The sequence below is a fragment of the Pelobates fuscus genome, chromosome 13 (assembly GCF_036172605.1).
Source record: "Pelobates fuscus isolate aPelFus1 chromosome 13, aPelFus1.pri, whole genome shotgun sequence".
Classification (NCBI taxonomy): domain Eukaryota; kingdom Metazoa; phylum Chordata; class Amphibia; order Anura; family Pelobatidae; genus Pelobates; species Pelobates fuscus.
Genome location: NC_086329.1, coordinates 104,351,500 through 104,373,821, shown reverse-complemented (window position 1 = coordinate 104,373,821; position 22,322 = coordinate 104,351,500). Strand labels below are relative to the sequence as shown.

General features: G+C 43.8%; 1 protein-coding gene across 1 annotated transcript; it reads left to right on the top strand.

Annotated features, from left to right (window-relative positions):
• The first annotated feature begins 1,695 nt into the window (after nt 1-1,695).
• LOC134582674 (uncharacterized) lies at nt 1,696-18,933 on the top strand. Its single transcript, XM_063439325.1, has 5 exons — nt 1,696-1,801; nt 10,633-10,968; nt 15,780-16,025; nt 16,481-16,578; nt 18,892-18,933. The coding sequence occupies exons 1-5, from the start codon at nt 1,786-1,788 to the stop codon at nt 18,931-18,933; spliced, it is 738 nt and encodes a 245-aa protein (XP_063295395.1). The 5' UTR covers nt 1,696-1,785.
• Nucleotides 18,934-22,322: the final 3,389 nt, after the last annotated feature.

Here is a 22,322-nt window from a genome sequence, read left to right as displayed (position 1 = left end):
GGGGTGCTTTGGGGGTAAGTGGTGGTAGGGGTGCTGTGGGGGTAAGGGGTGGTAGGGGTGCTGTGGGGGTAGGGGTGGTAAGGGTGCTGTGGGGGTAAGGGGTGGTAGGGGTGCTGTGGGGGTAAGGGGTGGTAGGGGTGCTGTGGGGGTAGGGGTGCTTTGGGGGTAAGGGGTGCTGTGGGGGTAAGGGGTGGTAGGGGTGCTGTGGGGGTAAGGGGTGGTAGGGGTGCTGTGGGGGTAGGGGTGCTTTGGGGGTAAGGGGTGCTGTGAGGGTAAGGGGTGTTGTGGGGGTAAGGGGTGGTAGGGGTGCTGTGGGGGTAAGGGGTGGTAGGGGTGCTGTGGGGGTAAGGGGTGGTAGGGGTGCTGTGGGGGTAAGGGGTGCTGTGGGGGTAAGGGTGCTGTGGGGGTAAGGGGTGGTAGGGGTGCTGTGGGGGTAGGGATGCTTTGGGGGTAAGGGGTGCTGTGAGGGTAAGGGGTGCTGTGGGGGTAAGGGGTGGTAGGGGTGCTGTGGGGGTAAGGGGTGGTAGGGGTGCTGTGGGGGTAAGTGGTGGTAGGGGTAAAATACATAAAAAAAAAAAAAAAAAAAGATATATTAATGCTGTATTTCCCCCCCTCCCCCCCTTCTTCCTCTTACCTTTGGTGAAGGGGGGGATGGACGGACACACAGCTATCCCTGGTGGTCCGGTGGTAAGTTTATTTCTGCAAGCAGCTCTTCTGTCCTCCTGTGCGATGCTGTGTGGAGCGTTGCCATGGTAACGTGCGGCAACGCTCCACACAGCATCGCGCGGGAGGACAGGGGAGCTGCTTGCTAGAGCCCTCCCCCTGCCTCCCGACCCGGAAGCAGAGTAGGCGCCTGCCGTTTCGGGCAGGCAGGTGCCTACTCTGCAGACAGCCAGCGGCCTCCTCTCTCCTGGCGAACTATGGCCGCGTGCCAACAGAGCGGGCCCGGCGTGCCACCTGTGGCACGCGTGCCATAGGTTCGCCATCACTGGTCTAGAGTAAGAAACAGTAGCCCCAGCTCCGGCTGGAGTGTAAATGGCATTTTAAGTACAGTCGAGATTATCTGTTCCACTGCGTCCCAGTATGGTAGCATGCATGGACATGTCCAACACACATGGAGCATCGTCCCCTGTCTGTGTAGCACAAGTAGGATTTTTTAAATTTATTTTTGAAACCAGATGTCTACATACATAGTAAAATATAAACCCCATCTTTTAATAACTATACCATGTGATCACCGCTCAGGGATCCAGGCACTTACCTGGGACGTTAGTTTTGGATTTAAGTGTCTGTCCCATCTTAGTCCTGCTCAAGGATTTGACACAAGATATATCTGGACTTCTATAGAAAGATGAGTGATTAGAGAATCAGACAGGTTTTATTCGGGATTCCTCAGACTTGCAGTGAGATTAACACAGGAAATGGCTGCACTCAGTACAATGCCGCCTGCAGTGGCTGTAGCGGTGCTGACATGTGGCTGTAACATGTATCAGACTCCCCCCAGGCTGCCAGGCTCATACCGTGACTGCTGATCCGGGGGGAGGAGCTGGGGAGAGGGCAGACACTGAGCAGAGCGGGGACCGGACACACTGTGAGAGATGGCAAATGTTAGAACACCTGACTTTTAATCGTTAGCAGACCGCGTGTTTTACCGCCCTAGCTAAACGATAACTGGGTGTGAGATGGCATACTGGGCGGGTTACACTGTGTACCGGGAAATTAGAATCTATCCGGCACAGAACGTTACATTGTATCCAGAGCCAACTGCAACCAGCAACTCTCATCATGGACCTCATACTGGGTAATGGGGGGCACTATTATATTGGGGATCTCATACTGGGTAATGGGGGGCACTATTATATTGGGGATCTCATACTGGGTAATGGGGGGCACTATTATATTGGGGACCTCACACTGGGTAATGGGGGGCACTATTATATTGGGGATCTCATACTGGGTAATGGGGGACACTATTATATTGGGGATCTCATACTGGGTAATGGGGGGCACTATTATATTGGGGACCTCACACTGGGTAATGGGGGGCACTATTATATTGGGGATCTCATACTGGGTAATGGGGGACACTATTATATTGGGGTTCTCATACTAGGTAATGGGAGGACACTATTATATTGGGGTTCTCATACTGGGTAATGGGAGGACACTATTATATTGGGGTTCTAATACTGGGTAATGGGGGGACACTATTATATTGGGGTTCTCATACTGGGTAATGGGGGGACACTATTATATTGGGGTTCTCATACTGGGTAATGGGGGGACACTATTATATTGGGGTTCTCATACTGGGTAATGGGAGGACACTATTATATTGGGGTTCTCATACTGGGTAATGGGGGACACTATTATATTGGGGTTCTCATACTGGGTAATGGGGGGGAGACTATTATATTGGGTTCTCATACTGGGTAATGGGGGGACACTATTATATTGGGGTTCTAATACTGGGTAATGGGAGGACACTATTATATTGGGGTTCTCATACTGGGTAATGGGGGACACTATTATATTGGGGTTCTCATACTGGGTAATGGGGGGGAGACTATTATATTGGGGTTCTCATACTGGGTAATGGGGGGAGACTATTATATTGGGGTTCTCATACTGGGTAATGGGGGGGAGACTATTATATTGGGGTTCTCATACTGGGTAATGGGGAGACTATTATATTGGGGTTCTCATACTGGGTAATGGGGGAGACTATTATATTGGGGTTCTCATACTGGGTAATGGGGGGCACTATTATATTGGGGTTCTCATACTGGGTAATGGGGGACACTATTATATTGGGGTTCTCGTACTGGGTAATGAGGGACACTATTATATTGGGGTTCTCATACTGGGTAATGGGGGGACACTATTATATTGGGGTTCTCATACTGGGTAATGGGGGACACTATTATATTGGGGTTCTCATACTGGGTAATGGGGGGACACTATTATATTGGGGTTCTCATACTGGGTAATGGGGGACACTTATATTGGGGTTCTCATACTGGGTAATGGGGGACACTATTATATTGGGGTTCTCATACTGGGTAATGGGGGGAGACTATTATATTGGGGTTCTCATACTGGGTAATGGGGAGACTATTATATTGGGGTTCTCATACTGGGTAATGGGGGAGACTATTATATTGGGGTTCTCATACTGGGTAATGGGGGGCACTATTATATTGGGGTTCTCATACTGGGTAATGGGGGGACACTATTATATTGGGGTTCTCATACTGGGTAATGGGGGACACTATTATATTGGGGTTTTCATACTGGGTAATGGGGGGACACTATTATATTGGGGTTCTCATACTGGGTAATGGGGGACACTATTATATTGGGGTTCTCATACTGGGTAATGGGGGGACACTATTATATTGGGGTTCTCATACTGGGTAATGGGGGACACTATTATATTGGGGATCTCATACTGGGTAATGGGGGACACTATTATATTGGGGTTCTCATACTGGGTAATGGGGGGACACTATTATATTGGGGTTCTCATACTGGGTAATGGGGGGACACTATTATATTGGGGTTCTCATACTGGGTAATGGGGGACACTATTATATTGGGGTTCTCATACTGGGTAATGGGGGACACTTATATTGGGGTTCTCATACTGGGTAATGGGGAACACTATTATATTATATAACTTGTATCAATAAAGTATTTTTTATTTTTATCTTTCATTCTAGATATTGAGATTCTTCTTTACCTGGATTGATCACTTATACCAGTATATTTGTTATTTATCCCAGCTCCCCTTTATTTGGTACACCACTTCTCTTTCTTTATATAGTTTACATTTGGGGTTACCCCCCTGTAACGGATCAACGGGCACCCCGACTGGGTACCTCCGTTGAAGGATGCTCCTAGCACTTCCTGAGGGCTCCAAGCACTCCAGCCGACACCATAACCACCGTAGACTCCTTTAGAGAGCAAGACAGGAACAAGCTCTTACAAGAGCTTAGTAGTGATATAGCAAGAGGGTATGACTAGCATAGCAATCCCTTGTAGCAGGTTCCCTCAATAAGAGACAGGACTCAGACTCACACATAGTACTGCCCACAGGGTTTTTCAAAACAACCAATCAATACGTACAATACACTCAGACACTCCCAGCAATTACACACAAAATCCTCCCCTCTGCCTGTGATACAATTATCTCAACACAAAAGACTAACTTAATTATCACAGGCAGAAAATATACAGTTTTTACAAAATATAAAACATACATTTTCAGAATCAGCATACTTTAAACATAAACAAACGGGACTTAGTCTCCAGCCGCAGTGTCGAAGTGGAGGAGAAGGTAAAGGTCAGCGGTGTTCGTCTAAACGTGTAGCCGTTTTCAGTTCCATAGATTCAGGGGCACACACCGCTGACCGCGTTCGAATGAACAAAGATGACCGCCGCCACGTGTTCGTTTGTACGAACGGCGGCCACCCAGTGGTCGGCAATCTACCTACAGCAGGCTCCTAGCCTGGGAGGTAAATTGCCTGCATGCTTCTACTTCTGGGTGTTCCGCCTGTGTACTTGGTTCAGTAAGCCCCATTTACTGAACCAAGTGGGAGAAAGCCACAAACAAAGTATTTTAAAGGTCTGGGGACATAGTCTTAAAGGGGCATTGTCACACAAAGTCTCAATATGTCTCCAGAGGGTTCTTAAAGGGCCAGCACAGTCCAACAAAAGTCTAGTAGCCCAAATAATGTCTTTAAAGGGCTTTAAACGCAATAAATCCCAGGGACCATAGTCACATGGCAGGAAGCTGGCAATCAGTCTTCTCCAATGCCCAGTGGCGAGGTCGGTTTCGCCACACTCCCTTTAAACTTGTGTACCAATAACTGGCTGATTCTGTTCTGCTCTTAATAACCTGTGCTTAATACTCACGTACAAGGGTTTCTGCTTGTTCCCATACAGCCTGTTCGTTCACTTATCCTGTTCATTTGTCTGGTTCAAGATGTACGTTAGTTTACTTTGTCCCATTCATATGTTGGTTGAATCATGCGTTTATTCGTTTAAATCTCAACCTACCTAGATGCTGACACTTGAGCTTTCGTTTAAAACCGATTTATTTGGGCATTCTCTTAACTTCACTGTTCGTTTGTTTTATAAACCATAGGGCTTGGTACAGGGTTCACCATTCGTTTGTTTTATAAACCATAGGGCTTGGTACAGGGCTCACCGTTCGTTTGTTTTATAAACCATAGGGCTTGGTACAGGGTTCACTGTTCATTTGTTTTATAAACCATAGGGCTTGGTACAGGGTTCACTGTTCGTTTGTTTTATAAACCATAGGGCTTGGTACAGGGTTCACCGTTTGTTTGTTTTATAAACCATAGGGCTTGGTACAGGGTTCACCATTCGTTTGTTTATAAACCATAGGGCTTGGTACAGGGCTCACCATTCGTTTGTTTTATAAACCATAGGGCTTGATACAGGGCTCACCGTTCGTTTGTTTTATAAACCATAGGGCCTGGTACAGGGTTCACCGTTCGTTTGTTTTATAAACCATAGGGCTTGTTACAGGGTTCACCGTTCGTTTGTTTTATAAACCATAGGGCTTGGTACAGGGCTCACTGTTCGTTTGTTTTATAAACCATAGGGCTTGGTACATGGTTTACTGTTCGTTTGTTTTATAAACCATAGGGCTTGGTACAGGGCTCACCGTTCGTTTGTTTTATAAACCATAGGGCTTGGTACAGGGTTCACTGTTCGTTTGTTTTATAAACCATAGGGCTTGGTACAGGGTTCACCGTTCGTTTGTTTCATAAACCATAGGGCTTGGTACAGGGTTCACCGTTCGTTTGTTTCATAAACCATAGGGCTTGGTACAGGGTTAGCTGTTCGTTTTTTATAAACCATAGGGCTTGGTACAGGGCTCACTGTTCGTTTGTTTTATAAACCATAGGGCTTCGTACAGGGTTCACTGTTTGTTTGTTTTATAAACCATAGGGCTTGGTACAGGGTTCACTGTTTGTTTCAGCATGTGCTGAATTTCACCCCATTCGTGCATTTCTGTTCAGTTTTCCTGCACTTATTAATGGATATTTGTTCTGGTTAAATAAACCTGTTTTTCATGTTTTTTTCCGCTTACTACCTTCACCTGTGCGTTTCCATGTTGGTCACAGTTCAGTACTTTACCAAAGTTCTTAAATATACTGCACGTTTTAAATTCACATATCCATTAACTATGATCTATGCGCACCAAGCTATATAGTCTAATAAAATTGATCCAGTTTATCTGGGATTCCTGTTCACGATTTAATAGCACTAGGTGGTCACATACGCCTGTTTTATAATAACGCTAGGTTACACACTAATTCAGTGCACAAGTCTTTTCTATATATATATTTCCCCAACTCGTTAGTCACTTTGTGCTCCCATTATACCACGTACTCCAGGTGCCCATATCAATTCAGTAGCAAACTTACTGGAGAAACTAAGAACAGCAGTGTTTCTCCAGCAATTTTGTTTCGGGTATTTTATTCCTTACGTTTATGTTTTTTGTTAAGCATGTATATTAAGGACTCACTCTGCCTTTACGTTTACACGTTGTGCTTATTTAGGCATTCCATCGGACCCTTGCTAGGTCCTCAATACGTTTACGTTCATACAGGTCCCTCGAGGCAAACTTCCCACCTCAACCTGAAGGTATTGGCCAACTCATAGTTAGTGCCTCGAGTACTGTTCTGCAGGATCATAGTCAGGGCCTCACATCTCACGGCCACACATATTGACTCTTTTACCGTCACCGAGAGGTCAACACCCCACTACAACGCATCGTAGCTACGAACCCACACGGCTCAAATCATAGGTAGAGCCTCTCACAGCCATTTGGCAACTAGAAGGGCCTCACCGGTCACTGGATAGTTAATTTCATTGCATATCGGCACTAGTTAGCGAGCCAGCTCTACGTAAGGGATATTGTCAATTTGCATCAAAGTTTTGCATGGTAACTCATTATTAATTTCCTTATAGGATGCTGCAAGAAATTGTTCCAGGTGAAATTCTATCTCTAACAGACACTCCAACCCTGTCATCCCAGGTCCTCCCCCGTAGAATCCCCGGTCCCCGCCACTCCCAAGGCCCTGAGGTCTGGACCTTGCTTAAATTTGGCGGTTGAGCTTAAAGTCATGGAGGCACCATTTTCCCGGCCACGGCTGAAAAGGCTGCATATATCCCGAACAAGCTGGTAATGCCCTAGAGCGGTTCACACCAATAATTCAGTTAACTCACTATAGTAATCAGCCTATTTCAGTCATTCATAGCATCACAGCGATACCTCTTTCCACATACGGTATTAGGTCCTCTCTTAGCCATTTTCATATTTTATCATACGCAATTCTAATTAGTCCCCTATATGGATAGGTGTCACTACCGACTGTATTAAAGCTACATCAGGCTCAAACTTTGGTATATACACTCAGTTAAACGACATTTATTTTAATTGGTATATATGTTCACCATACAAATTTAACGCCATTTCTACATAGGGTTTTTTTCTGAGAAATCAGATTTTGCTTTAGATTTAGTTGTTCATTACGTAAGGGTTGTTGGTAATGGTTTACCTCCAATACGTTTTTAGCATGTTTGCAATACTGCAAAAATTATCTGTACACGTTCCACGTTCCACGTTCCACATAAATACTTACACCATATGTTCTCGTTGACATAGTTCTAATTACCTAAATTTCTGTCCTCTCCATTATCACTGCTTACTTATCCGTCTCTGTGCTATCCCAAATTCATATTAGGCCAACATTGCCTATGTATCGGTCAATTACCTGCCAACAAATACGGTCTCGTTACAGGCTCACAATTTACATACAATCTAGAGTTTAATCATTATTAGAATTTTATTTATGACCTAATGCTGTATGATGTAATCTCATATTATATACTGTTAAACGTATGTATTTCACCTGGTTAATTCTAGTCACTTATACTAATCTTCCTTTTTCAACAGTATTACCCCAGTTGACTACTTTATTTACCCCTAAATTGTTTGCAACGTATTTGTTAGTTTGTCTCTCATATGTTCAGAACAATTTTACCTTAGGCCCCTTTTTGGCGTTCGTGTTCGGCAGACTCCAGTTTCTCAATGTACAATGTTCTCCTCCTGCTTTTATAAGGTAGGTACGTTAACCATTACGACAAATACGTAAGTCAAATACGACATATAAACCTTGAAATGGCAGTTTGAAAAAAAAACCCTCAAAATGTAAGCTCATTGAGCGGGGCCTTCCACCTCTCTGTTCCTGTACATTCAGTTGTCTGGTTACAATTACATGTCTGTTAGTCCACCCATTGTACAGCACTACGGAATCTGATGCTATATCAATAATAAAATAATAATATGTTTCAAACCCCGGTACGGGGACAGAGAACCAACCTTTAGGTTCAGGCGATGGTTAGGGGGGGGATAACCTCACAGCAGTCATGCTATCCCGATTTCTATTTCAACAATGTTCTACTTGCACCCACCATCAACATACATCGGATAAAACCTTGGCATTTACAGAAGCTGGTTATGGATTTATGTTACTGGCACCGTCACTATTCCATCACATTCGTTCTATGCATGCCAAACAACTTACGTCAGGGAATTACAGTTTGTAGTAAGTTAAGTTTCAGCGTCCCTTCGCAGGTAATCACTACATCAAGACCACGATGACCTTTTGGCCTTTCTACCATTTACAAATAACACATAACATTATTAATTCGTACCTTACAAGTTTACTACATCACTACCTCACTACGTTTCCCAATCACACTCCCTTTCTTTCCTCATATCCCATTACAACAATCTCCTAAGGCATCAAAAACAGGACATTCTCTTAAAATGAACCCCCCCCCCCACACCTTCTTTCTTTATTCTGTACCCTCTACTTGCAAATAACAACGCATGATCAAAACATATAAATAAAGAATTTATAAAAAAAACAGGACATTCTCTTTCATCCATTAGGCTACTCATAACTGAACATGTATTCAGGAGCCTATCCGATTTATTGGATACCAAACCATTCGATAGTAAAGTTAACATGGTTATCAAGTAACTATTTACATTGCCTTCCACCGTTTCTTGAGGCCCAGAGAAATCAGTGGTACACCATATTTAATCAACTCCAACCTTATCATTCACATCGACCTTTACATTCTCACCCTTGGATTTCCAAACCAGATCAACCATCTTACCACTATATCACTATTCCTGACAGGCAACAACTATCCCATGTTAATACTAGATACATACTTACCCATACACAACAGCTTCCACCTAACTCTGTTGCAGTTTCTTCATGGGCCTCCACTCAGCCCAGTCCACATCATTATATCGAATAGATGGTTATCCCTATATTCAGTTCTTAGATTCCGCTTCATGGATAGAGCTCAGGGAATCGCTCAAGGTTATCTTTGTAAGCATGCTAAAAGAGTGTTTTTCACTGATACCTTTTTAGCCCTCTTTATACAGGCCTACCCGTACGTTGGTTTTGGCACAACACTACCAACTTTCTCCCTTTCCTCTATTACATATACAAATTAAGTCCCACCACAAATATAAATATATATATATATATATACATACACACACACACATTCTACATTTATATTTAACTATTAATGACATAATTATTTGATTTTACTAAGTATAATTTGAGGGACCTGCCTGACAACCCAGGCAGACAGTCCCGAGAATTTAATTGCCAAGCCCTATATTTAACCCTGTTACTTTCCAAAAAACATAAAACCTTTACATGGGGGTACTGCTATACTCGGAGGACTTTGCTGAACACAAATATGAGTGTTTTAAAAAGTAAAACTTATCACGACGATAATATCACCAGTAAAAGTGCAGTTTTTGTGTAAAAAATTGCAAAAACCTAATATGAATGCTAACTTTGCCAAGCGTTTGTGGCTACTACAAAAGACTGGACATTTTGAATACCCCAAGGTTGTCTACTTTTTGAAATGGTAAATCATGGTGGGGTTAATTTTCATTTCTGGGCTGCCATACTGTCTCAAAGGCATAGTCATAGTTCGAAAAAGTTTTTTTTTTTTTTTATTTACATTTTTTCATCATGTTTTCTAAAAAAAAAAAAAAATGATAGTAAATTTATGATATGATGAAAATAATGGTATCTTTAGAAAGACCATTTAATGGCGAGAAAAACTATGTATAATATGTGTGGGTACAGTAAATGAGTAAGAGGAAAATTACAGCTAAACACAAACACCGCAGAAATGTAAAAAACGCCCTGGTCCTTAACAGTAAGAAAATGACTGTTCTCTTGCTGCCTAATATTTCCCACCTCTTGACAGGTATCATTGGAATGACATATCAATATACAGTATTATATCTTAAATGGGTTCGGTAGAATTATTGGAATTTTTCCATTTGTTACAATTTGAGTATTTATATTGCAGTTTTGAATAAAAGCTCCAAAGTAGAGGGCGTCCATTCATAGGGATTCCAGAGTCCCTAAAAAATTGCCCCTTTCTATAAAGGGGAGATTTGGCAGGAATTGGGTGGTAGTACCAATTGTGTGCTTATACAATGTATCCTGATTTGTAATGACTGTAACTGTGTCTGTCTTCCAGCTCTCCTGCTCCTCGCGCTGGGTCTCTCCTCTGGTTCAGACATTGTACGAGTCGCGGTGGGTTCAGACCTATCTCTGTGCGGGATGACGTGCGTCACGGGGGGATACGCTATCCTTGATTGTTCCCCGAAACCCGAACCGATCCTGGAATACAACTGTGATCTCCGTTATTGGAAGGCATTTAGTAATTACCGAAACAGGGTTGATTTCGATGAATCCAGGAGATGCGCAATAATAAGAAGTGTTCAGAGCAGTGACACAGGTCGATATATGTGGGTACTGATTGATACAGACCGTAAAGAAACTGTGTATAATTCTACGAGATGCAGAATTATGGGTAAGTAGCAGGGCCGGTCTTTGGGTGCCCTGTGCGGAAAGGCTTCACAGCGCCCCTCCCTGGTCACACCAGCTCATCCATGTATAATGTGTGAATACAGGTGTGTATTTTTGCAGTGTCACATGCAGGGCCAGATTAACACAGGGGCTGATGGAGCTGCAGCTCCAGGCCCAGGCCCATAGAATAGGCCCATTAAAAAAACACACTTTTTTTTTTAACACACTACTCTTATGTTTGCCACCTGACTGGTATTTTACAGGCACAGCTGGTATTTGAGGCTGCCTGGCCATGCTGATATTGCAGTAATACCGGCAATATAAATGCAGATATTCTTCTCAGTATAAATGGAGTTTTCTCTGCAATACCAGCACCAGCCAGTAGGGGTCAATGTGTGGAGAGAGTCAGGGATAGGAAGTTACAGCATATCCCTCCTTGCCTCCCTCTACTCACTGATCTGCGGGAGAGCAGCCATACAGCACAGAGGGTTCAGACAGCAGCTCCCTGCCTGCAGAGACAGACTCCAGCTCAGGGAAGTGAAGGATGGGGGGGGGGGAGGGGGGGAAGGCAGCAGGGAAACAAGGGAACACTAAGACACTAGGGGGCACAGACACTAGGGGACACTGTGAGACATGGGGACGCTGAGACACATGGGGACACTGTGAGACATAGGGACATTGAGAAGTAGTTATGGTAGGGTGTGGAACTGCACTCTATCCCTTTAAGCAGTATGTAGCTGGGTGTAACTCAGACAGTCTCAGTACCAGAGACCAAAATGCTGAATAACAAAATAGAAGGAAAGTCGAGGCACTCCAAGGTACAAATCAGGCAATTTTATTGAACCCACTCCATCGCAACGTTTCGACCTACACGGTCTTTGTCAAGCTTGACAAAGACCGTGTAGGTCGAAACGTTGCGATGGAGTGGGTTCAATAAAATTGCCTGATTTGTACCTTGGAGTGCCTCGACTTTTCTATTTTGTTATAGGGACATTGAGAGACACATTGGGACACAGAGACACAAGGGACACAGTATCCCCAAGTCTCCCAGCCAGTGTCCCTAGTGTCCACATGGCTCCCACTGTCCCCTAGTCTCCCAGTGTGTGTCCCCATGTCTTTCAGGGTTCCCAGTGTCCCTATTTCAAATGATTTAGGTGAACTAGAAAAAAGGTCAGACTTGTGGCAACTGACATTTAATGTGGATAAGTGCAAGATAATGCATCTTGGACGTAAAAACCCAAGGGCAGAGTACAGAATATTTGATAGAGTCCTAACCTCAACATCTGAGGAAAGGGATTTAGGGGTGATTATTTCTGATGACTTAAAGGTAGGCAGACAATGTAATAGAGCAGCAGGAAATGCTAGCAGAATGCTTGGTTGTATAGGGAGAGGTATTAGCAGTAGAAAGAGGGAAGTGCTCATGCCATTGTACAGAACACTGGTGTGACCTCACTTGGAGTATTGTACGCAATACTGGAGACCGTATCTCCAGAAGGATATTGATACTTTAGAGAGGGTTCAGAGAAGGGCTACTAAACTGGTTCATGGATTGCAGGATAAAACTTACCAGGAAAGGTTAAAGGATCTTAACATGTATAGCTTGGAGGAAAGACGAGACAGGGGGGATATGATAGAAACATTTAAATACATAAAGGGAATCAACACAATAAAGGAGGAGACTATATTTAAAAGAAAACTACCACAACAAGAGGACATAGTTTTAAATTAGAGGGGCAAAGGTTTAAAAATAATATCAGGAAGTATTACTGTACTGAGAGGGTAGTGGATGCATGGAATAGCCTTCCAACTGAAGTGGTAGAGGTTAATACAGTAAAGGAGTTTAAGCATGCGTGGGATAGGCATTAGGCTATCCCAACTATAAGATAAGGCCAAGGACTAATGAAAGTATTTAGAAAATTGGTCAGACTAGATGGGTCGAATGGTTCTTATCTGCCATCACATTCTATGTTTCTATGTCCCAGCCAGTGTCCCCAGTGTCTGTGTCCCCATGTCTCTCTGTTCCATGTCTCCCAGTGTCCCCAACTGTCTGTGTCCCCATGCCTCCCAGTCAGTGTCCCTAGTGTCTTAGTGTCCCCGTGTCTCCCAGTGTCTGTGTTCCTATGTCTCTGTGTCCCTATTGTCATTCTGTCCCCAAATGTCTGTGTCCCCATGTCTCCCAGTGTCTGTGTCCCCATGTCTCTGTGTCCCCAAATGTCTGTGTCTCCATGTCTCCCAGAGTCTCCATGTCTGTATCCACAAGTGCCCCCATATCTCCCAGTGTCCCCAAGTGTCTGTGTCCCCGAGGCTCTCAGTGTCCTCATGTCTCACTGTGTCCCCTAGTATCCTAGTGACACGGGACACATTGAGACATGGGGACACTGGGAGAAATGAGAACACTGAGACACTGGGAGACTAGGCGACATGGGGACACTGACACTGTGATACAGGACACTGATGCCAGGCTGGCCTTCCAATTCTTTGGAACAACATGCCCCCTTTTTGGGCATATTTACCCCCTTTTGGCAGTTCTGGTCACATTATTCGCGTCAGTGGCCCACCCTTTGAAGGCAGACTGTCAGACACACAGTCGAAGGCAGACTGTCAGACACACAGTCGAAGGCAGACTGTCAGACACACAGTCGAAGGCAGACTGTCAGACACACAGTCGAAGGCAGACTGTCAGACACACAGTCGAAGGCAGACTGTCAGACACACAGTCGAAGGCAGACTGTCAGACACACAGTCGAAGGCAGACTGTCAGACACACAGTCGAAGGCAGACTGTCAGACACACAGTCGAAGGCAGACTGTCAGACACACAGTCGAAGGCAGACTGTCAGACACACAGTCGAAGGCAGACTGTCAGACACACAGTCGAAGGCAGACTGTCAGACACACAGTCGAAGGCAGACTGTCAGACACACAGTCGAAGGCAGACTGTCAGACACACAGTCGAAGGCAGACTGTCAGACACACAGTCGAAGGCAGACTGTCAGACACACAGTCGAAGGCAGACTGTCAGACACACAGTCGAAGGCAGACTGTCAGACACACAGTCGAAGGCAGACTGTCAGACACACAGTCGAAGGCAGACTGTCAGACACACAGTCGAAGGCAGACTGTCAGACACACAGTCGAAGGCAGACTGTCAGACACACAGTCGAAGGCAGACTGTCTGACACACAGTCGAAGGCAGACTGTCTGACACACAGTCGAAGGCAGACTGTCTGACACACAGTCGAAGGCAGACTGTCTGACACACAGTCGAAGGCAGACTGTCTGACACACAGTCGAAGGCAGACTGTCTGACACACAGTCGAAGGCAGACTGTCTGACACACAGTCGAAGGCAGACTGTCTGACACACACACACACACACGTAGACAGTAACAAAATTACAGCCAGTTACAGGCACACAATTACAGAGAGTCACATACATAGTTACAGGCACACAGTTACAGACAGACTGTCACACACACAGTTACAGACAGACTGTTACAGACAGACTGTCACACACACAGTTACAGACAGACTGTCCAATACATAGGGACAGTCAGTCACATACTATTGCAGACAGTCACACACACACAGTTGCAGACACACACACACACACACAGTTGCATACCCCTAGGGCTGGCAATGGTAAATAGTCTGCGAGCTGCACAGAGAGTAAGGGAAGGATTACTTTGATTTTTTAATGTAAATTACCAGCAGCTCTCATAAAAAGTTGCACATCCAGAGTTTGAGATATTATATGTATGTATATATATATATATATATATATATATATATATATATATATATATATATATATATATATATATATATGCTTGTTTTCTCAATATAGAAAGAAAGACCTCTAATCACATCCAGAGTTTCCTCCTCTGGAGATGACGGACAAGGGTAGAATGATGGTAACACCACCTCTTAGTGTGGATACCACTTTCGGTTAAAAACTGGTACAGGACCCAGTACAACTTTATCTTGTTGGAAAACAGTGAAGGGAGGTTCACAGGATAAAGCCAGGAGCTCACACATTCTCCTGGCTGAGTAGAGCTACCAACAAGAGCACCTTCTGAGTTAAAGGTACCAAAGAGGCTTGCTCTAGTGGTTTGCTATGTGTTTAACACACCTTTATTCAAGCAGGGATTTCCCATGTGAATCACCAGTGAGCGCTACTGAAATTCCCAAAGTCATCCTTGCACCAGAGACACAGGTTCATTCTGTGCTATTCATGTTGGCTAATAAAAGGTAAATTAAAGGTAGTAAAATATCTGGGGATGTACCTTTTAGGCACCACTGCCATAGAGACTAACCGTCAGTTTTCAAACACTGTCTGACCCAAAGTGCATGTAAATGGCTCAGAAGGAATGTTACTGTAGCTGTGATACCTTTGTACCTCTCGTAGCTACCCTTACCTGCAAAAACATGCTAAAAAAAGATGTGGGCCCAAACTCTGGTGATCAGAATGCACCAAATTTACCCTGAGGGTCAATGGGAAGAGAGGGGTCGAATGGCACCTGGGAATTGAGGGCGCTTAACAGGGAAGCCAAGTCATTAAAGTCATATCATCCCATGCATACTTGTATTTACAGTATGTTCAAATGGATAAACATTTAACCGGTACAGTGTGATTATTAATAATCTGCTTCTTACCCTGTATCATGGAGAAAGGATGGTAAATACCGGTTTTACTATTGAGAGTTAATGGAGAAATCACAATGACGGTTCAACGATCCTCAGTTACTGGGTTTAGTAAATCCCACCCAGCAGACATGCACATTCACTGCCTCTGATCTCCACCTCTTATCTCCCAGATAAAGTCTCCATCACCAGCCTTAGCTCCAGTCTCAGTAATTCGGGGCTGACCACATCTCTGCGAGTTCAGTTTACTGGGGGGATGGACACAGTCACCTGGACCCGAGATGGAGGAGACCTGCCCGAGGTCCACCAGCTGAGTGAATTTAATGACACCCTCACTGTACGGAGCACGGACTACGGGACATACAGAGTGACTGTTACTAACTCAGTGAGTGAGGACCACGCTCAGCTCACACTCACAGGTAATGGGTCTGTTATGGGATTTGGGAATCTTAAAATATCTCCTCTAACACTAGTCATAAAGTGGAACTTCGCACAGCTTAGTAAATTTTGGGAATGAATAGTGAGCGTGCAAAAGAGCCACCAGATTTATTGAAGTGCAGTAAAGCTGGTATATTTGATCTTTTAGTTAAAGGGTCCTTCAATCCAGGTACTTCATACAAAGGTAGTGTGCAGGGCTGCCATGAGAAATTTAAAAGGCCTCTTACACAGTTCAAAGCACAACTCAACACACAAGGATGCAGTGCATGGTGTGTAAGGGATGCAGTGTGTTTGTATGGTGGATGCAGAATATGCATGTGCAGTGTGTGCAAGGCCGGCGCTTTTATAAGGTACATTGTATGAGACAGGTTCTTATTTAGTGATTGTTAGTAAATAACCAGATATTAAATAATCTATATGGATTTATTGTGTGCAGTGTCTGCTACAACTAAACCAGCTCCTGTTTCAAGAAGATTACGAATCGTCAGCACCGCGACTATCATGGCTGCTGCTATCTGTGCTGGGCTCCTGGGGGTACGTACCTTCTAATACTCTGATATTCAGCCTCCGTACAATGCAGGTTTAAGGATCTCCCTGCATGGCCACAGGTGGGCTGCTCAGTATTAGATACCTGTGCTAATACACAGAATCCCTGATGTTCCTGCTCCCTGGGGTTTGGGGTGCACTTTCCATTTCCTGCCCCGTTGTGTCCTGAGTGGTAAAAGTGGGATTATGTAAATAATATTATTATTATTATTACATGGTCCCATGTAAATGGCAGGATGACCTCTGACCCCTGTGTATTGAGTTAGGGGTGCGGTAGGTCACCCATGGAGAGAGGAGGTGATTCCAGGATATTTATCAAAGTGGGGAATTCTGAGCTTCCAGAATCCAATCTGCTGGGATCAGTTTATCAGGAGATACTTTATTACTAAATACAATGAGTTCCTTTAGTGAGGATTCCAATAAATAACTGTGTAATAAGATCTTTATAATATAAGAGGGAATTCTTAAGCTACTATTTATTATCATTTATAGAGCGACAACATATATAATAAATATAAAATGGGGATACTTGACAGCAGGTAATTAACATACAACATATAACATAGACGAGTTGAAGAAAGCCCTGCTCTAACGAGCTTGCAATCCATGAGGAAGGGTAAAGACACATAAGAGAAATAATATCAGAAGGGGTAGGGGTTGATGGATAAGAAGATATCTGTGTTGAAATAAGCCGGTAAAACGGGTTTGTGGAAGCAGCAAGGAGGAATTCTGAGCTGGGCTATGGAGACGATGGACCTGATGAGGGCAGTGAAATGAGCGAAACGTCACCCAGGACGATATTATGCTTTCCTAAAGCAGTTTTAATGAAACAAAAAAGGCAGCAACGTTTCGACCTACTAGGAGGTCCTCTTCAGCTTGAAAAAGACCTCCTAGTAGGTCGAAACGTTGCTGCCTTTTTTGTTTCATTAAAACTACCTGTGGCTCTGACACTCTAAATGCCTGGGGAATTTCATTGTTGCCTTAGCAGTTTGAATTGGATCATGAAGGGTACAGGAAGCCAATGTAATGATTGGTAATGAGGTGAGGTGTGGGAGTAGCAGTCAGTATGGAAGATGAGACTGGCTGCAGCATTCATTACAGATTGAAGAGGGACAATGCGGGCATTTGGAAGGTCAACGAGTTTGCAATAGCCAAGTCAGGAAATGAGTGCATTTGTTAGAAAATGGGTGAACGTGGACAATATTTTTAAGGTGGAAGTTACAGGATTTAGACTGGATGTGAGGAGAAAAGGTAAGACCCAAGTCAATAGTAAAAACAAGACAACGAGCTTGAGGGGTTGGTGTAATATTTGTCCCATTGACTTGCAGGGAGATTGATGGAGGAGGAAAGATTTGACGTGGGAAAGATGAGGAGTTACATTTTTGAAAAATTAAGTTTTAGAAAATGGAAAGATTTCCTGTTAGAGATGGAAGAGAAGTTTGCGATTCACTCCAGGAGAGCAGGAGAGGAGTCACGGAAGGAGAGAGTCTGTGTATTGTCAGCATACAGATGGAACTGAAATTCAAAGGAGATAAAAGGTTACACAGGGAGGTAGTGTAGATGGAGAATAGGGGGACTAAGAACAAAGCAGTGGGGAAAACTAACTGAGACAGTCAACAGGGAGGAGGTGGTGAAAGAGACACTCAATAAACGTTGAGAAAGATAGGATGAAAACCAGGAAAATACAGTGTTACAAAGTCAAAGATGGTGGACTTGAAGAGGAGAGTGGTCAAAAGTATCAAAGGCAGCAGAGAGGTGGTGGAGAATTACTGCTAAATCTACATGTTTTGTGTAGATTTAGCAGTGATTAAGTCATGAGTCACTTTGGTAAAGGCAGTTTCAGTAGAATCGAGGGAGTGGAAGCCACAATAAAGTTATTATTGAGAAAGTGAGTTGGATGGGTTTTTTAGGATGGGATTAACAAATGCATGTTTGAGAAAAAAGGAGAAGATGGCAATAGTCAGAGAGAGGCTTAAAATATGCACTAGGAATGGAATCAGACTAAGGGAAAGAGATCAGAATAGATGAGTGTAGCAGAATGGAGAACTCCAAATTCTTTTGTGGCGAAACCTACACATATTCGTATGATTTCCCCTTTTTATTCGTGTGTTTTATCCCTTTTTCGTTCGGGAGACTTCATATGAACGGAATCCTTTCATCTGAGGGCTGCTTGAGAGGGACGGGAGCGAGTTTAGAGGGGAGAAGTGGAGACTGGAGAGATGAAGACAATGTGTACCCTATTGATATTACATTGTGATATGTAGATATAATGTGTGTTTAATACGTATTTTCCATTTCCAGGTAATTATTAAACTGATGATGCAGAGAAGATCCAGATATTAAACCCCATTGTGAGGATATTGTTACAGCTCATCGTACAGAGCGCGTGGAACTCCGAGAATCCGTCTAGTGCTGCACCAAGCTCTTGTTTACTGTGTTTGTGTCTGTTTTGTTATTTAGTTTCTGAATGTATAATGGGGTTTAACCAATTTTTGGGATTGAGATTTCTTCTTTCCACTCTCTATATTATTGAGATTGTCATGTCAATGGTGCATAATTCATTGTTGCACTACAGAATATTGCTATTTCATGTTTCGTGTAGTGCATGCATGAATTAGCAACTGGGTAGAGGCGGTATTGTCAATTTCAGCAGGAGAGGCGTTACATTGGATTTATAGGAATGTGATTGAGGTCAGAAGGTTAAGACACTAATTTCTCTTCTGTGTTGTTATTTATTGTCATTGCTATTTGAGTTGAGTGTGCACTTTGTTTGCAAGTTTATTTGATGGATTGAAAATTGCAGTTTTTATGCAGTGTCTATAAAGCAAAACAGCCTGTTTTTTATTTGAAATAATTTGAAGATTCAAGCTTTTTTTATCTTATAGTATATTCTAAGATAGTATATATTTTTTTATGATTTTTGCGCAACCTGTCACATACCACACTAATAGATTTCAAAGCTGATCCTGCAGGGGTTTGCTGCCATCTAGAGGATCTTTTTATATATACATAGGTCCAGAAACCTGCACTCCAGAGTGTTAAAATACATTTCCGCCCGGTGCTGGTCTGTAAGAGTATCCAAACTGCATATAGAAGATAGCACGCCAATGACTTCAAAGTAAGGTATAGTAAATCGACGTTTCAGTTCTAACTCAAACTTTCCTCAGGATCACACAGTTAGAACTGAAACGTTGATTCTTTGTTTGCACATCATCTGCTGAATAAAAGTTACGCTTTACTTTACTTTACTTTGAAGTCCTTGGCGGGCTATCGTGTGTGTGTGTATTGGATTAGCCGTATTTGTCCCATAGACAAGATGCCAGAATCACTCTGCAAACTGTGCCAACATATATGGGGCAATAACACAGACAGACACGATAACAAATCACACAGCATTAAGGGATCATATTCGTGCATTTCTGCGAATGTGGTGTACATGATACAGTGTGTGACAAAGGTTGCTACATTGGAGAAACTGACCTTAAGCTGCATCTCAGAATGAATCAACAGACACTCAATCATGAACCACAAGGAAAACGGATAATGTACCCCTGTTGGTCATCACTTCACCCAGACTGGTCACTCCATCCAAATCCTCAGGATTAAAGTTCTTAAAGGGAATTTCAAAGACTCTCATGAACGAAATACATTTGAGATGAGTAGGATCACACATGTCAACACCAGAAATGAAGGACTTAATGTAGACTCTGGCTTTCTCACACACTACCAAAACTTAATATAAACACACATCTTAATGTCTTATATAGTTATGTTTCAATATTCTCACTTTACCTTTATTGGATCAATTTATATACATACATAGATGGAGCTATATGCTTGCATGCCCTGCTCTGCTGATTTCTTGTTTTGTTTTGTTTTTCTTTTTAACTAGCTTATAGACTCTCTGTTTATTTACCTTTTCTGGCTATTCTCAGCCAACCTGCACCTTTCACTTTCAGGCACATCGTCTGCTATTTAGGACACCCCGCTCACCCCCCTTCACCTTCTCTAACATCAATTGTTTTAAGTGTTAAACTCTATCAGATTGATCAGTATTGCTTCAGACCCGAGGAAGAGAGGAACACTCTCGAAAGCTTGTCTTTGAAATTTTATGTTAGTCCATTAAAACGGTATCATTCAGGGGGCGGGGCCTGACCTGCAAACAGAGCAGCCGCATGGTGGAGGAGCTCCCACCATACAAGCTACTTACAAGGGATAAACCCACAATTCGCAAGCCTGAAATTAAACCGGGGCATGCTACCCATGTCGGAGGCTCCCTGGTGAAGCATCCAATACCGGATTCGAGTGCATCCCGTAACCAAGAGGCCAAGGTGGCAAGCTGCGGCCTGCGGCAGATGGGGCTGGGGGGAGATGGCCGCTCTCCTCACCCCTACACCAGAGGTGCAAAACTACTGCATACCCATTCTTCCCCCTTAGGACCGGTGGGGTTGATCCCGGTCCAACTCCTCCAGGCAGCGGAGCTAAATCATGCACTGCAAGGGGAACCTCTCAGACAACATCTCACTACACGGGCCAACAAGATGGCGGACGCCACATGTGCCTACAATAGTCAAACGGAAAAGAAACACATACACGCTAAGCTTGATGCCTTACTTGAAGCATTATGGGCGAAACTGGCGAGCAGAGGCGACAGGCTGAAGAACCAGGGCACCCACCCAATAGAGAACCCGCGTATACCTACCAGAAACGCACGGGCTCCCACCCGACAAGACCCACAAAATGGCGCTGGAGGGGTCTCCTTCCCGCCTGCACAAAAACGAGCAAGAATACACCGCGCAAGGAGGTCTGCCCGAAATAGACCACGAGCCCCCCACAGACCCAGCATGCACCCGAGACCCACGACACAATCGACTGAGCGCAAGCGCTCCACGGAGCTCAGAACCCGCCCGAAACCACGGAGGGCCCCAGAGTATCAGAGGGGAACACCACTCACCTGCGTCACCAGAACAGGCCTCCACCGCAACGAGCTGACAAGCCAGCCGCTGAAAATGGCGACGCTGCAACTTGCTGTGACCCAGCGGGACTCTAACACCTCTCCTCGGACTTTCCCTGTGTTGGGTGTGGGTTGATACTGGACTCACAAGATGGGAACCACAAAGGTACACATCCAGAACCTTTGCTACAACAGACACTGAACAGACCACGTTACAGCCTTCTAAATAGAGACTCACCAACAATGCAAAGCCTTATAGAAATGCTTAATGTTTGACGACTCTACAGCCACTATTCTCTTAGTATGCTTTACATAGATACATATCGCTGTAATACACACACCAAACACGCTTTCAAGCAGCCTATCACCCAATCACATAGAGAAGCTGAGCCCGACTGCCTGGCACTCATGTACTGCACCGGCAAAGTTTATAACCTGTACATTAATCACTTTTCTAAGGCTATCTCGCAAATGCCGATACAACTGTTTTATTTGCAACGACCTCACTAACGTTTACAATTTGTCTTATATAAAAAATGTGCAACTGTATAATGTCACGACCATATCTGTCAACATTTACAGACATCCAGTTGTTTGCAATGAACAAATCAAACAAAAGCAATTGAAGTAACTCAACACAACGAATGCTCCAAGTGGTTTCTCCAAATTCTAATGAAAATACAACTTATAATGACTTCTCCAGGGCGTGAATAATTATCACTATAACTGTGTGTATGGCATAGGATGCAATCAGTATTTCTGTGGCACATAAAATCTA

Bases quoted from the DNA above. Each gene is read 5' to 3' on its own strand.
- LOC134582674 (XM_063439325.1), top strand. The intron at 10,969-15,779 runs GTAAGTAGCAGG...CTTATCTCCCAG, and splicing joins TACGAGATGCAGAATTATGG to ATAAAGTCTCCATCACCAGC. The intron at 16,579-18,891 runs GTACGTACCTTC...TTCCATTTCCAG, and splicing joins TCTGTGCTGGGCTCCTGGGG to GTAATTATTAAACTGATGAT.